Raw genomic sequence first — 15,904 nt, forward strand, 5'->3', positions numbered from 1 at the left:
CCAGAAGTTTCAGTTATACGACATATATGTAAGATGTTAGCATCACTGGCAAATAGGCTAGAATATAACTTGTATATTATAATAATACTTGTTACGTATTGTTTTTCTTGTAGGCATACCATTTATTCTCCAAAAGATAGACAGCCTTGCATGGATCATGACAGACAAACTGGAGAGGTGATTATATTGTGCTATACAGTAGTTATTAAAATCTGTAATTGATCATAGAGTTTGCGGTCAGAATGTAAAACACGTGTAACTTGATTGCAGTGCTGGTGTGTACGGTACATTCGTGGTACTCGGATGGGTATGAAAAGGGAGATAGCGTCATGACCGGGACTGATGTCTTGTTTAGGGCCTCATGTACTCTAAGCATACTCTGGACTGACTGTGTCAACTTGTTATAGGAAAGAGCATTGTTAAGCCTCACCCCTAAACTGCCACATCAGAACCTCTGTGGGTGTGGCCCAGGAATTTGTTTTTACAGCTATCAGTGTGATTCATAAGCATATTAATATTTGAGGAGCATCATGTGGAAAATAAAGCTCTAAAGAGAAGAATGTGGGGAAAGGTAATAAGAGATATGGTTAACTTTTGAGGTGCACAGATTCCATTCATATGTGTTTTAATCATGTGCTTGGTTGCTCATTTCCAGTGTACTGGTAGCCATGCAAGATAGCATTTCTCTTTATGTTGTTGTAGAACACATTAGTAACATTCCTGTAGTACTTGAATAGAGAAAGTAAGAGTGTTTTTCCTAAAGCTTTGGCTTAGTAAATCAGTAAGTGCTTATATCCATCTGAGCTTACAAATGCAGTCTTAGATATATGTCTGAATACCACAGATTGGGCAATTTATACAGAATAAAGGTTTATTTAGCTAGTAGTTGTAGAGAGTCCAAGGCCAAAAGAATACCTCCTGTGAAGGCCTTCATTTTAGTAGAGAGTATCTGTAGACTTGAGAGGTGGAGCCTGGCAACACATGATAAGAGGCAAGTTGCTTTTCATGATATTACTCCCAAGACAGCCTGTAGACCCGATACTCCATTAATTCCAGAGTGGATTATTATATTACCGGAGCAGAGCCCTCAGCACCTAAATACTTCTTCAGGGTTCCACTTGATCCCATCTTTTGGTGCCTCACCGGGGACTTTAAATTGCAGTGTGAGTTTTGGCAGGGACATTCCACCCTAGAAAGTTCCTTTTATTACCTTCTTTGAAGATATTTTACTAAGCAACTACTTTTCAAGATCAGCCTCCAATTCTGATGTCACTGGCCTGGTCAGAATGAGTTGACCAAAATTTAAAACAATGGTAGAGACTTCAGAAGGCTCAGGGAATTTTTTCATATCGGTTGAGCATTCCTAATGTAAAATGTTCCAGAGTTCAGAATGTCTCAGTGATGCTTTCTGATCACTGGCTTACCACTCAGAGGTTTGGATTTAGCGGCATCGTAAATCTCCCTTCCCTTCTTCCTCTTTCCTTCCTTGCCTCCCTTCCTTGATTTATCTGCTTATTTTTTGGTACCAGCCCTAGGGCTTGAACTTGGGTTGTGCTTTTTTTTTTTTTAACTATCTTTTTTTGGTCTTTTGAGGTACTGCGAATTGAACCCAGGACATTGCACTTGCTAGGAAAGCACTATTGCCACTGGGCAACCTCCCATTCTGAACTCAGGGTTTGGGCATTGTCCCTGGGCTTTTTTCACTAAAGGCTAGGGTTCTACCACTTGAGCCACAGCTCCACTTCCAGCTTTTGTGGTGCTTCCTCGGAGATGCGACTCTCACAGACTTTCTTGCCCAGGCTGCCTTGGAATTGCGATCCTCAGATCACAGCCTTTTGAGCCACTGACGCCCAGCCTCTCCCTCCCTGGGTTGCTGGGACCAGGCTTGAATTCAGGGCCTCATACTCTCACTCAAGGCTGCCACTCTACCACTTGAGTGGAAAATTATGGACTTCTAATTTGGGGTTAGATACAGCTCTCAAAAATGTTTGTAGTTTGGTACATTTTGGAGGTCAATTTTTCAGATCAGTCATGCTTAGCTATGAAGTGACCACAGATATTCCAAAACAGATCTGAAACATTTCTCCTCAAAGATTTTGTAAGACATACTCAACCAGACTGAGGTGTGGTTCCAGTGGCAGACCACCTGCCTCGCAAGCGAGAGGCCTCGAGTTCAAGCTTCCGCAACCCCTCCATCTCCCACTCCCACCCAGGGTCAACAATGACTCAATGAGTACATTTCTTTATGAACAGTGTCATCTCTTCCCTCATTTTCTCCTAGTTTGCTCCCCTTCCGATCCCCTCCCCTCCAAGTTGTATAGTTCATTTCCCACATAGTGTCTCGTGAGTACCACAGCTGAATTCTTTCACCCTGTCCCACCATTTCTGTTTGTCCCCTCCCCGAATCAGATAAATTTACATCTAAGACAAAGGTTACAGAAATAAAAAACAGCGACAAAAGGGAAAAACCAGAAGGAAAAAAAGAGAGAACGAAAACCTAGGTAGTTATATAGTGAGTGGTAGCAATATCCTAAATTCCAGTAATGGCTCATAGAGTTTCAAAGTGTTTTTTTATAAATTAGGTGTTACTTGGGATGGTCTTTTATGTGAGATGTAGCAGTGTTATTTTGCATGTAAGGAAGCAAAGTTTTTAGAGATGATGTCTACTGGGTCAGGCCAGTAGTAAGGGAATGAGCCCGTTTAGAATGTCTGTAATGTGATGCCTGGCCCAGTGTATAACTGTCATGACTGCCCTCTGGGACTTGCGCTCGCGGCGGGGGGGGGGGGGGGGGGGGGAGGGGGCGACGGGATGGACGGACAGAGTTGGAGTTGATTGTCTTCACACTCCCATCTTGGTGAACGCCGTTTTGGTTATGACATTGAGCCCTGCCTTACACACTACACTGCCACTCGGTGGCCTGCACGGCAGCGGCGGTCTCTTCAGCTCTAACAGTGGGAGAACTCAGGTCAGAAGTCTGAGTCACATCTCTCTCAGTTTGATCCAAGTCTTTTTTCCACTTTCATTTTTGTCTTGTGTATTGGCTTAGGGTGTTGGACCTCAGGAATACACTTTAATCAAATTGAAAGTGCTGGAACCATACCCATCCAAGTTAAGGTAGGCTACCAAAGAGTTAATGTTTCATCATTTCTGAACAATAAGGTAGTTGTGAAGCAACCTTTTAATTTAAAGGCCTCCTTTTTCTTCTTAGTGGTATGAAAGGTAAAAACATCTTCTTAGTTGCTGCTACTCTCAGACCTGAGACCATGTTTGGACAGACAAACTGTTGGGTTCATCCTAACCTGAAGTATATTGGATTTGAGACGGTAGATGGTGATATATTCATCTGCACCCAAAGAGCAGCCAGGAATATGTCATACCAGGGCTTTACCAAAGACAATGGAGTAGTGCCTGTTGTTAAAGAGTTAATGGGAGAGGTAAGTTTGGTATTACTTTTTTTTTTTTTTTTTGGTGCCTGGGTGCTGTCTCTGAGCTCTTCAGCTCAAGGCTAGCGCTCTACCACTTGAGCCACAGTACCCCTTCTGGTTTTCTGGTGGTTAGTTGGAGATAAGAGTCTCATGGACTCTCCTGTCCAGGCTGGCTTCAAGCTGTGACCCTCTGATCTTAGCCTCGTGAGTAGCTGGGATCACAGGCATGAGCCACCGGCATCTGACTTCCTAAAGTCTTTTTTTTTTTTTTTTTGGCCAGTCCTGGGCCTTGGACTCAGGGCCTGAGCACCGTCCCTGGCTTCTTCCCGCTCAAGGCTAGCACTCTGCCACCTGAGCCACAGCGCCCCCTCTGGCCGTTTTCCATATATGTGGTGCTGGGGAATCCAACTGAGAGCTTCATGTGTAGGAGGCAAGCGCTCTTGCCACTAGGCCATACTCCCAGCCCTCCTAAAGTTTTTTTTTAAGACACTAAAAATGTTTCTACTTCAGTTGATATGTGTAACCATAATTGAAAATGTACATATATTATTCTGTATGCTATGTAGCAAATTTTGTTACATGATTTGTTCTGTCATTGATTCCTTTTGCTAGGATAATCAACTCAGCATTTGGTATGTTTCTCAAAGAAAAAGTAATGTTTTTGAGGGGTCCAAGTTTTGTGAATATTTTTAAGGCATTTGCTATGGAATCCTACGCCATTTTCCTAAGAAATGGAGTGGTACAAGTGATGTATTAGTATACTAAACTTATTGTAACATTGCCAGATTTAGGGCTTATAATTATTTAAAACTATTTTAATTTAGTGGGCAATAAATACAAGTAAGATGTGTGGATTATATTAATCTATTTATATATTTTTTTCAGTGGTACTGGGTTTTGAACTTAGGGTCTTAGACTTTCTATGTAAGTGCTCTACCACTTGAGCTATGCCCCAAGCCTGTGTTTGGTTTTTATTTGACAAAACTTAGATATATATTTGTGGTGTCCAATATATTTTAAAATATGTATACATTATGAATGGCTAAATCAAGCTAATTAGCAAATTTAGTACCTCCCATATGTGTTATTTAGTGAAACTCTAAACATTTCAGTGAGTTTGAACTATGTAATACATTGTTAATTGTACTTTCCACGTTGCGCAATAATAGAGCTCATGAGTTTATTCCTACATATTTTTTACCTAGGTTCTTGGTTCTTAATATCTTAAGATACTCATATTGTTAAATTTGTTTAAATTTTCATGATTACAAATACTATTTTCTTTACTTCTTCTCATTTTTTTTTTTCTCATGCAGGAAATTCTCGGTGCATCATTGTCTGCACCTTTAACATGCTACAAAGTGATCTATGTTCTCCCCATGCTCACTATTAAGGAAGATAAAGGTAGCACCTGGTTATTTCTGTGAATACTTGGGTAATGCATTTTGGTTGTATTAGTTAATTGCATTCCTTCTTTTATAAGGTACTGGTGTGGTCACGAGTGTCCCTTCTGACTCACCTGATGATTTTGCTGCCTTCAGAGACTTGAAGAAAAAGCAAGCAAGTATCTGATTTTCTTATTCTTTGTCTTTACTGTCATTGTTGAAGTGCTGTGGAATGATACACAATTTTCTTTGATCTGTTACCTCACTTGTTTTTTTTTTTTTTTTTTGGCCAGTCCAGGGCCTTGGACTCAGGGCCTGAGCACTGTCCCTGGCTTCTTCCCGCTCAAGGCTAGCACTCTGCCACTTGAGCCACAGCGCCGCTTCTGGCCGTTTTCTGTATATGTGGTGCTGGGGAATCGAACCTAGGGCCTCGGATATCCGAGGCAGGCACTCTTGCCACTAGGCTATATCCCCAGCCCCACCTCACTTGTTTTTAAATGTTCATATGTTTTCTGTAGTTAGAATTTTGAATTTGTTTTGCAGAATTTTGAAGTCTTTTGTTCATGCTTTCTTTCTTTCTCTTTTTTCTTTCTTTCTTCCCTCCCTCCCTCCCTTCCTTCCTTCCTTCCTTCCTTCCTTTCGTTTGTTCTGGGGCTTGAACTCAGGGCCTGAGCACTGTCTCTGGCTTCTTTTTTGCTCAAGGCTAGCACTCTACCACTTGAGTAACAGCTCCACTTCTGGCTTTTTCCTGTATGTGGTGCTGAGGAATCGAACCCAGCTCTTCATGTATATGAGGCGAGCACTCTACCAGTAGGCCACATTCCCAGCCTCTTGTTCACCTTTTCATTGTACTAACCTTAAGTGATAATGTGTGCACATCTATGTGTAGTTTTATATTTAGCTCTACAGTTTTATCATGTAGTCCACTTACAGTAAGTTAAAGATCCTTTCTTGAGGTTTTGGTGAAATTATAAATTTATTTCTATGGAAAGGAAAATAAGTAGTAGCTTAAAAAAAGTTTTCCATCTAGGTGCCAGTGGTTCATGCTTATAATCCTAGCTATGTAGGAGGTAGAGATCTGAGGATTGTTGTTTGAAGCCTGCCAGGGTAGAAAATCTTGAAAGACTCTTACCTCTAACTAAGAAGCAAAAAGCTGGAACTGGAGGTGTGGCTCAAGTTGAGTGCACCAGCCATGAACAAAGGCTGAATGAGAGTATGAGGCTCAGAGTTCAAGCCCTAGTACACACGTGCGCATGCACACACACACGCGTACACATACACACAAAAGTATTTGGAGTCAAGTTTGGTGACACCCATATGTAATTCCAGTACTGGAGGTGGTAAAGCAGGACAATCTCCATTTGAGGCCAGCCTGGGCTGTGTAACAAGATGTTGTCTCAAAATCCAAAGAAGCTGGGAATTTGCTTCTTTCAGTGACGATACCAGTCGATTGTTGAGCAATTGTGTTAACTTGGGACTTTTTTGTAGGCCTTACGAGTGAAGTACGGAATTAGGGATGACATGGTCCTGCCGTTCGAGCCGGTGAGTACCTGGGTCATTCCCAGTCGTCATGTCTATGTCAGAGAGAAGGAGAGATTGAGCTAGCAAGTTTTCCTTGGTGCAATGCTTAACTGGTACAGTGTGAAAATAAGAGAGGAAATTTGCTTAAGGATTTATTCACTTTAACTTTCTCTGTGCTGAGGCTGATATCACCAGGGAAACCAATGGTAAGCATTTTCTTATCAATTGGCACCCTAAAAAAGCTGTTTTTTTATTGTTTGTTTTTTGTTTGCCAGTTCTGGGCCTTGAACTCAGGGCCTGAGCACTGTTCCTGGCTTCTTTTTTTTTTTGCTCAAGGCTAGCACTCTGCCACTTAAGCCACAGCGCCACTTATGGCTGTTTTCTGTATATGTGGTGCTGGGGAATCAAACCCAGGGCTTCATGTATACAAGGCAAGCACTCTTGCCACTAGTCCATATTCCCAGCCCCTAAAAAAGCTGTTTGTTCCAATTTTATACTAGCTTTTTTCTTAGTATGGCTAATTTCCTGCTTTGTAAAGACAAAAATTTGCTATGTTAGTCATTACTGTTTATTTAAAACCGTAGTATTTTTAACACAATCCTTTGTAATTGTTTTATATTCACATTTTCATGTTAGTGCCTGCAGAGGAAAAGAAATTATATGACTAATGAAATAACTTTTATGGTGAATTCAGAAGATTTAGTAAGTGGTATAACTTAGTGAAAGAGTTTTTGCCCAACATGAGTGAGGCCCTGGGTTGATTCCCAGCACTGCAAAAGAGAGGGAGAGGGAGAGGGAGAGGGAGAGGGAGAGGGAGAGGGAGAGGAAGAGAGAGAGAGAGAGAGAGGGAGAGGGAGAGGAGAGAGAGAGAGAGAGAGAGAGAGAGAGAGAGAGAGAGAGAGAGAGAGAGAGAGAGAGAGAGAGGAAAAAGCCCAGAAGATTTCATGTAAACAGAAGCAAGCCCCTGTACAAAAATAGCTGTTCAGTTTGCTTGTTGCTACTTTAGTTGTGTCCTGATGGAGGTGGTGGGTTTGGCAGAGTTTGGTTCACATTGCCATTCTAAGTTACACCTCTGTACTCATTTAATATGTGCCACTGCTGTAAGGATATATAGAACTTGAAGTGACTTCACTGAAAATGAGAGGCAGAAGGACTGTGCCCTAGATGCCATTTTGGTTGTTTTTGAACTATTTTTCTTTTTTTTTTTCTTTTTTTGGTATTGGGGATCGAAGCCAGAACATTGTACTTGCTAGGCAAGCACTTTGCCACTGAGCTTCATCTCAGCCCCTAATGCTATTTTTGTGTCTACTTATGGAGAATGTTGATATTACTATTCTCTGTAGGTCCCAGTCATTGAAATCCCAGGTTTAGGAAATCTTGCTGCTGTGACTATTTGTGATGAGTTGAAAATTCAGAGCCAGAATGACCGAGAAAAACTTGCAGAAGCAAAGGAGAAACTATATCTAAAAGGATTTTATGAAGGTGTAAGTGATAATTTTCATTTTTGTATTTGATTTCTTCTATGCTGTGTGATTTTGTTGCTTGATGATTTTTAAAAAGTAAAAACTGATGCAGTTTCAGTAATATGTTTATTAGTGGGAGGTTAATATGAAATTATGTTTATCTTCTAAATTCCTAGTTTTTTATTATATCTTTTGCCTAAAAAGACCTGGTGCCTTTGGGAATCTCTAGAAGATCTGTTTCTTGAGAAATTTAAAATTAGTTCGTATGAATATGAAATAGATTTCAGAGCTTTATTACATAAAAATGACTTTAACCATTTTCTTTTCTTTCTTTTTCTTTCTTTCTTTCTTTCTTTCTTTTTTTTTTGCCAGTCCTGGGCCTTGAACTCAGGGCCTGAGCACTGTCCCTGGCTTCTTTTTTGCTCAATGCTAGTACTTGAGCCACAGCACCACTTTTGGCAGTTTTCTATATATGTGGTGCTGAGGAATCGAACCCAGGACTTCCATGTATACAAGGCAAGCACCCTTGCCACAGTCCATATTCCTAACCTCTCCTCCCCTCCCCTCCCCTCCCCTCCCCTCCCCTCCCCTCCCCTCCCCTCCCCTCCCCTCCCCTCCCCTCCCCTCCCCTTTGAACCACGATTCTCAGATCTCAGCCTCCTGAGTGGCTAGCATTTACAAGCAGGAGCCACCAGTGCTTGTCTCCTTTTTCTTTTAATGAAGTAGTTTGTGTTTTGGTTAAGCAAAGTCATTCAGCTTGTTAATGTACTTGTGAATGCCTACTATAAATGTCAGGTGAACAGAGCAAATCTGTTCTGAACCTTGCTGGCTTTGAAAAGTGATTTTGAGTAGCTGAGATTGTATGCAGTATTTGTGTTCTTAGGTACTGTATTATGGTGATTATTAAATACAACTTCATAATGGTAGATTAAGCTTATAATGAGGACTTTTGATATGTTAGTTATTGGAATGTCACCAAAAACTGTCTTTTCCACTTAACATAGAAACTATTTGAGAGGCATACAAGATGACAAGGGTGGTTACTAAAGACAGTTGTGAAGAGACTTTGGCCTAGAGCTGTGACAACAAGGATTCAGCTAATACTTGCCTTCAAATTAATTTGTCTTTCATGTGTAAGGCAAATTAAGGAAAAGTAGGTATTCAGCAGGCGTATGGCAGGGTTAGAAAGAGAAGCATCCATCCGTCTGTCCGTCCATCCATCTATCCATAACACACCAGTAATGACACATTAGTATAAGTGCATCTTTTTGTGGAAGCCTGAGAAATGGAAGTTCCTAATTGTGCTCACAATCACTATCCAGTTTTTCTTAAAGAAAAGAAAGTATGTTATAAATATAAGTTGTCTAAGCTTTCCCAAGATTAGCAGTATGCTTATAAATTGGTAACTTTTACACTTTTGGTTTTAGGAACAGAAGAAAAGATAGTAAGGGCAAACTTAAAGTCAAAGCAACTTCTCATTGTTTTACATGTGTATATTCCCCTCTCATCTTTTTAGGTAATGTTGGTGGATGGATTTAAAGGACAGAAGATTCAAGATGTAAAGAAGACTATTCAGAAAAAGATGATAGATGCTGTATGTAATAGACTGTCTTCTGAAGCTGTTTTGAAAGAGTTGTTAATTAATACACTTAAGTGTTACTAGTAGTGAATTCTGGAGAATCTTGAGCTGTATTAAAGACTTTGTGGGAGAAATAGTCCTATTTAGTAATTCATTTAACTTGAACATCCCACCTGTAATGTAGATGTAAATAGTACTTGAAAACAGTAAACACATACTTTAACGAAGTTTCCTGTCAGTGGTCATTTTTAGATACTGGGTATAATTGTGATACTTCTTATTTCACTTCTATCTCTTCCCTCCATTTTTGTAATAAATCTTTTCTACCTAGCTTGATAGGCAGGCTACTTTTAGCCCTATGAACCTTTTAGTGCATTGGTAGGAAATGTCACTTTATTCTCCTGGAGGAAATCTGGGAAAGAACCATTGGCTTTGGGGAAGCCCTGGTGTTTATCTGTGTTTCTATTTACTCTTCAGTTTGATAATTCCCCACAGAAGGTTCTTCTAATCACTGACTTAAAGTCTATATATCATCTGGGAGATGATTTGAAGAATCATTGGTAGGAATGGGTGTCAACATCTGATGTGTTGATTTTTACCGTATTTGCTTCTTTGTTGCTAAGACTGGCCTCAAACTGTGATCCTCCCATTCTCATTCCCAAGTTGGTAGGATTATAGGTGTGAGCCATCAGTGCTTGGCAGTTAATTAATTAACTTTTTGTGTCAGTCCTGGGGCTTGAATTTAGGACCTGGACAGTATCTTGAATTTTTGTTCTTAAGGTTAGTACTGTACCACATAAGCCATATCTCTATTCTGGCTTTTTGGTGGCTACTGGAGACAAGTCTCATGGACTTTTCTGTCTGGGCTGGCTTAAAATGCAATCCTCAGATCACAGCCTCCTTAGTAGTTGGGGTTACAGGTGTGAACCACCGCCACCCAGCTTCCTAGCAATTTTATCTTTATAATGAAACCAGTGTCATAGGAAGTCTTCCTTTTAAACTATAACATTAGGAGCTGCTAAAATATGATCCTTTTTCACTGATAAGACTTGATTTCACTGATGGGCTTAGGGACAGTTAACCATTTGTTGACGGTGTATGTCATTTCAAAAACAAGTGTTAATGCCAAAGGAAGGGCAGGTAACTTCAACCCTGGGGAGAGGGAAGACAGTGAAAAGTGAGTTTTGATTGTTGGGGGACATAATATAGTTCTTTAAAAAGTAGCTTTTCTCACCGTCGAGGAATGGAGGTTGATTTGTTAAATACCTAACATTTGTATTTGCCCTCTTTTAGGGGGATGCACTGATTTACATGGAACCTGAGAAACAAGTCATATCCAGATCTTCAGATGAATGTGTTGTGGCTCTGTGTGACCAGTGGTTAGTCTTTTGTCTCTCTTAAAGTAAGAAAATCTTGTCTGTCACTTTTCTCATCTGACTTAAAAACTAACAATAACTTGTCCATTGCCAGGTACTTGGATTATGGAGAAGAAAACTGGAAGAAACAGACTTCTCAGTGCTTGAAGAACTTGGAAACGTAAGATAAGAGAAAGAAAGGAGGGAAATGAGATAAAAAAAACATGGTAGAGAAGACAGAGGGAGACACTTTGAGGCAAGTACTCTTGCCACTAGGCCCTATTCCCAGCCCCAGAGGGGGGAGACACTTTGTCGCTTGCTTTTTCCAGATTCAGTGAGGAGACCAGGAGGAATTTTGAAGCGTCCTTAGACTGGCTACAGGAGCATGCTTGCTCAAGAACGTATGGTTTAGGTAAGGACATGCACACATTTCTGCTTGGATGGCTTGTCTATTGGTACAACAAATACACATCTCTATTCTCTGAATTGTAAGTGACAGGTTATGGTAGAGGACAAGAGAAAGCAGGATGTTATTCTTTGCCATCTATCTGGTGGTAGAAATATGTCCTCTTAACCTGCAGCTTTTTTGTTGTGATTGTTTTGTTTATTGCCAGTCCTGTGTCTTGAACTCGGGACCTGAGCACTCTGGCTTATTTTTGCTTGAGGCTAGAACTCTGCCACTTGAGCCACAGCGCCATTTCTGGCCTTTTCTGTTTATGTGGTGCTGAGGAGTCGAACCCAGGGCTTCATGCATGCGAGGCGAGCACTTTAATACAAGGCCATACTCCCAGCCCCATGATTTTTTTTTTTTTTATAGTAGGAGTTCAGAGCTTTACCTGTTTTGTTTCTTATCGACTCTTTTATTTTTGCTGATTACTTAAGTACAGTTGAAGAACTTCCTAAATGGGCAGGTTGAAAATGTGGGTCGTAAGGTCTCTACGATTCCCTAGGCATCACCTGTTGCCTTCCGCCCTCTCAGGCACCCGCCTGCCCTGGGACGAGCAGTGGCTCATCGAGTCGCTGTCGGACTCCACGATCTACATGGCGTTCTACACGGTTGCGCACCTGTTGCAGGGGGGCAGCTTGAGCGGACACGCAGAGTCTCCACTTGGCATCAGGTCGGTAAATTCAAGGGTGAGTGAAGGGGAAAGGGACACTGCTTGCTAGCAAGTGTTGTGAGCGTTTGACTTACATACTGAAAGTTTTCTTTTGCATTTAATTTCCATAAGAATCCAGTTAGGAATTGAGAAAAATTAATAAATAGCTCCTCTATTAACAGTCATTCTTGTAGGTTTTTTTTTTTTTTTTTTTGGTCCTTATTTAATGCTATGTCTTCATTGAGAAAGATTCATAATATGTGGTTAGATGAAAAATTTTGATTCTTTCAAAGATGTTTTATTATGCATATGTTCATAGTGGTATAATGTAAATACACACATACATATATAATATATATGTCTTGTGTGTTTTGTTTTAATGTAGACCACAACAAATGACCAAGGAAGTTTGGGATTATGTTTTCTTCAAGAATGTTCCATTTCCTAAGACTCAGATCCCAAAGGAAAAATTAGATCAGTTAAAGCAGGAGTTTGAGTACTGGTATCCTGTGGATCTTCGAACCTCTGGCAAGGATCTTATTCCAAACCATCTTTCATATTACCTTTATAATCATGTGGCAATGTGGCCAGAACAAAGGTGAGTGTTAAAATGGGGACTGGATTTATTGATTTTCATTGAATGTGTTTTATGCTTTCAAGTTTCTAAAAAACTATTGTGGAGCATGTAGCTAGACTTGCCAGTTACGTTGTTTTTCTTAAAGTATACCAAGCTGGGTGTTAAGCTGGCTGTTGGTGCCTCCTGCCTGTATTCCTAGCTTCTTAGAAAGCTTGAGTTGAGAAAAATGGTTCAAAGCATGTCTGGATAGGAAAGTCTATGAGATTATCTCCAACTAACTACCAAAAAGCCAGAAGTGGAGCTGTGACTCAAGTGGTAAAGCACTAGTTTTGAGCACAAATGTCAGGGACAGTGCCTAGGCCCTGAGTTCAAGCCCCAGGAAAGGCACGCACGTGCATGTGCGCATGCACACACACACATACACACTAAAATAGAAAGCACATTTGTTCGTATCTGTTACAGCTAGAAATCCTACCTACTTCAGGCTACCAAAGTAGCAGTTGCATTAATGATGTGCTAGTAATTTATTTGACTTCTTAGATGTAGAAGTAAAGACAATTTAAGCCACACATTGTTTTTTTTTGGCCAGTCCTGGGCCTTGGACTCAGGGCCTGAGCACTGTCCCTGGCTTCTTCCCGCTCAAGGCTAGCACTCTGCCACTTGAGCCACAGCACCGCTTCTGGCCGTTTTCTGTATATGTGGTGCTGGGGAATCAAACCTAGGGCCTCGTGTATCCGAGGCAGGCACTCTTGCCACTAGGCTATATCCCCAGCCCCACACATTGTTTTAATCACTTGCAGTAATTGCTTTAACCATCAGTACAAGTTATCAAGGAAGATCTATGGTATTCACATTTTTTTTTTTTTTTGCCAGTCCTGGGGTTTGAACTCAGGGCCTGAGCACTGTCCCTGGCTTCTTTTTGCTCAAGGCTAGCACTCTGCCACTTGAGCCATAGCACCATATGTGGTGCTGAGGAATTGAACCCAGGGCTTCATGTATACGAGGCGAGCACTTTACCACTAGGCCATATCCCCAGCCCCGGTATTCACATTTTGTAGACACTGACTGAGGCATAAGAAGGTCAAGTAACAATCCAAACTACCTAGTAAGTGGCAGCACTAGGCTACGAACCCACAGAATCTGGCTCTAGAACTCCTGCCTTCATTATGTTCCACATGACCTTGTTGCTAGAACAAATGCGTGAAGGACTGTGCACAGTTGGAAAATTCAAAGCATACATAAAAAAGTAAAATGTTCAGAGTGAACTTTCACCCTGACAGCACTACCACTCTACTTCCCACAGTTCATTCCTGTTACTGGTGTACCTTGAGATTCCTCTAGAAAAAAATGTTTATGCTTATATTGTTTTTTTGTTTTTTTTGTTTTTGGCCAGTCCTGGGCCTTGGACTCAGGGCCTGAGCACTGTCCCTGGCTTCTCTTTGCTCAAGGCTAGCACTCTGCCACTTGAGCCACAGCACCACTTCTGGCCGTTTTCTGTATATGTGGTGCTGGGGAATCGAACCCAGGGCCTCATGTATCTGAGGCAGGCACTCTTGCCACTAGGCCATATCCCCAGCCCTATGCTTATATTGACATCACATATCTGTGTACAATACTTACATTTTGGCTGAGATACCACAGTGTATACACTATTCTCTCAAATGATCTTGTATCCATACATATAACCCTGCTTTTTTTGTTGTTTATTTATTTAAGATGAACATTAAGTTTATTTGTAAGTGCAAGGAAAATCATGAACGGAAATTAGCAAGACTCTCCATCTAGAGAGGGGTCAGTCCAAAGAGGAGAAGAGTCCCTTGTCTATTTTTTTAAAAAGTGGTTAAATCTAAAACATGCCTATACTATATATATGTGTGTGTATATATATATAATATGTATATATACGTGTATGTACATATTATATACACACGTATATGTTTGTTTACTTATTTTCCAGTCCTGGGGCTTGGACTCAGGGCCTGAGCACTGTCCCTGGCTTCTTTTTGCTCAAGGCTAGCACTCTGCCACTTGAGCCACAGTGCCACATCTGGCCGTTTTCTGTATATGTGGTGCTGGGGAATTGAACCCAGGGCCTCATGTATACGAGGCAAGCACTCTTGCCACTAGGCCACATCCCCAGCCCTATACCATAATTTTTGACAGCCATCTTTGGATTGTTTTTATTTGTTTCTTGTTAAAAATAGGATCACAGGTAGGGGGGCTGGGCTGCTCAGAGCACTGGCCTGGCAGGTGCAAGACCTACAGTTTGATTTCCACTACCACCGTCACCACCACCAGCATAAAAAAAATGACCCCAAAGCAAAACCAAAAAACCTAAGACTTCAGTAGATATCCTTGCATATTTCTTAGCAAATGTTTACTGATCTGCCTCAGTACTTTAAGGTTAAACTAATCTTTCTTTCATTTTTCCATTTTGAAACATTTCCCTGTGAAGAGACAAATGGCCAGTAGCTGTGCGAGCCAACGGACATCTCCTCCTCAACTCTGAGAAGGTAAGCTCAGGGCCTCTTGAGATTTACAACTCTGTGGAAAGCTTTTCTAATTCTGCATGTTTCACTTTTTTAATGGAAGAAATGAAGAACATAATTTAATGAAAGCAGGAGACCTATCTACGATCTATAGGACTAAGAGCATAAACTGAATTTTAGTCTTAGAAATTAATCAAGAGGAATAGTTAGGGCTGGGAACATGGCCTAGTGGCAAGAGCGCTTGCCTGGTATACATGAAACCCTGGGTTTGATTCCTCAGTACCACATAAACAGAAAAAGCCAGAAGTGGGACTGTGGCCCAAGTGGTAGAGTGCTACCCTTGAGCAAAGAGAAACCCAGGTACAATGCCCAGGCTCTGAGTTCAAGCCCCAGGACTGGCCAAAAAGAGTAATGTATCTTCTCCTTTCCAAGTCTTGAATTCTTTTTTGTTAGTTTGTCAAAGACAGCCTGATGAATTTGATTTACTCTACCTCTATATTCCTATATATATTCTTACTGATGAGTGTCGATTGACTTTCTATTTCAGATGTCAAAATCTACAGGCAACTTCCTCACTTTGACTCAAGCTGCTGACAAATTTTCAGCAGATGGTGAGTGTACATTTTTATTATTGCTGGTCTCATAGGCCCTAATTCTCCTTAGATTACAGAAGACTGGTTAAAATAGATGTTATTTTATGCTGTACAACAATTTGAAGAAAATACCAAAAGAAATCATACAGCTACTCAAAAAAAGATATGTTATTTTTCTTTCACTTTTAACAGAATTTTTAAATATTCACGTTCTAGACTTTTATTTTATTTTATTTTTTGCCAGTCCTGGGCCTCATACTCAGGGCCTGAGCACTGTCCCTGGCTTCTTTTTGCTCAAGGCTAGCACTCTGCCACTTGAGCCACAGCGCCACTTCTGGCCATTTTCTATATATGTGGTGCTGGGGAATCGAACCCAGGGCTTCCATGTATACGAGGCAAGCACTGTTGCCACTAGGCCA

General features: G+C 41.0%; 1 protein-coding gene across 1 annotated transcript in view; it reads left to right on the forward strand.

Annotated features, from left to right (window-relative positions):
• The window catches only part of Lars1 (leucyl-tRNA synthetase 1), a 53,515-nt gene that overhangs the window by 14,646 nt on the left and 22,965 nt on the right, over positions 1–15,904 (forward strand). Inside the window, exons 8-22 of the mRNA XM_048331550.1 lie at positions 114–177; positions 3,048–3,115; positions 3,210–3,435; positions 4,743–4,830; positions 4,910–4,986; positions 6,300–6,353; positions 7,676–7,816; positions 9,312–9,389; positions 10,668–10,753; positions 10,845–10,910; positions 11,059–11,141; positions 11,709–11,847; positions 12,212–12,424; positions 14,859–14,916; positions 15,440–15,503. Of these exons, the coding sequence (XP_048187507.1) occupies positions 114–177; positions 3,048–3,115; positions 3,210–3,435; positions 4,743–4,830; positions 4,910–4,986; positions 6,300–6,353; positions 7,676–7,816; positions 9,312–9,389; positions 10,668–10,753; positions 10,845–10,910; positions 11,059–11,141; positions 11,709–11,847; positions 12,212–12,424; positions 14,859–14,916; positions 15,440–15,503 (1,505 nt within the window). The remainder of the gene's footprint in view (positions 1–113; positions 178–3,047; positions 3,116–3,209; positions 3,436–4,742; positions 4,831–4,909; positions 4,987–6,299; positions 6,354–7,675; positions 7,817–9,311; positions 9,390–10,667; positions 10,754–10,844; positions 10,911–11,058; positions 11,142–11,708; positions 11,848–12,211; positions 12,425–14,858; positions 14,917–15,439; positions 15,504–15,904) is intronic.

The sequence above is a fragment of the Perognathus longimembris genome, chromosome 22 (genome assembly GCF_023159225.1).
Source record: "Perognathus longimembris pacificus isolate PPM17 chromosome 22, ASM2315922v1, whole genome shotgun sequence".
NCBI classification, from domain to species: Eukaryota; Metazoa; Chordata; class Mammalia; order Rodentia; family Heteromyidae; genus Perognathus; species Perognathus longimembris.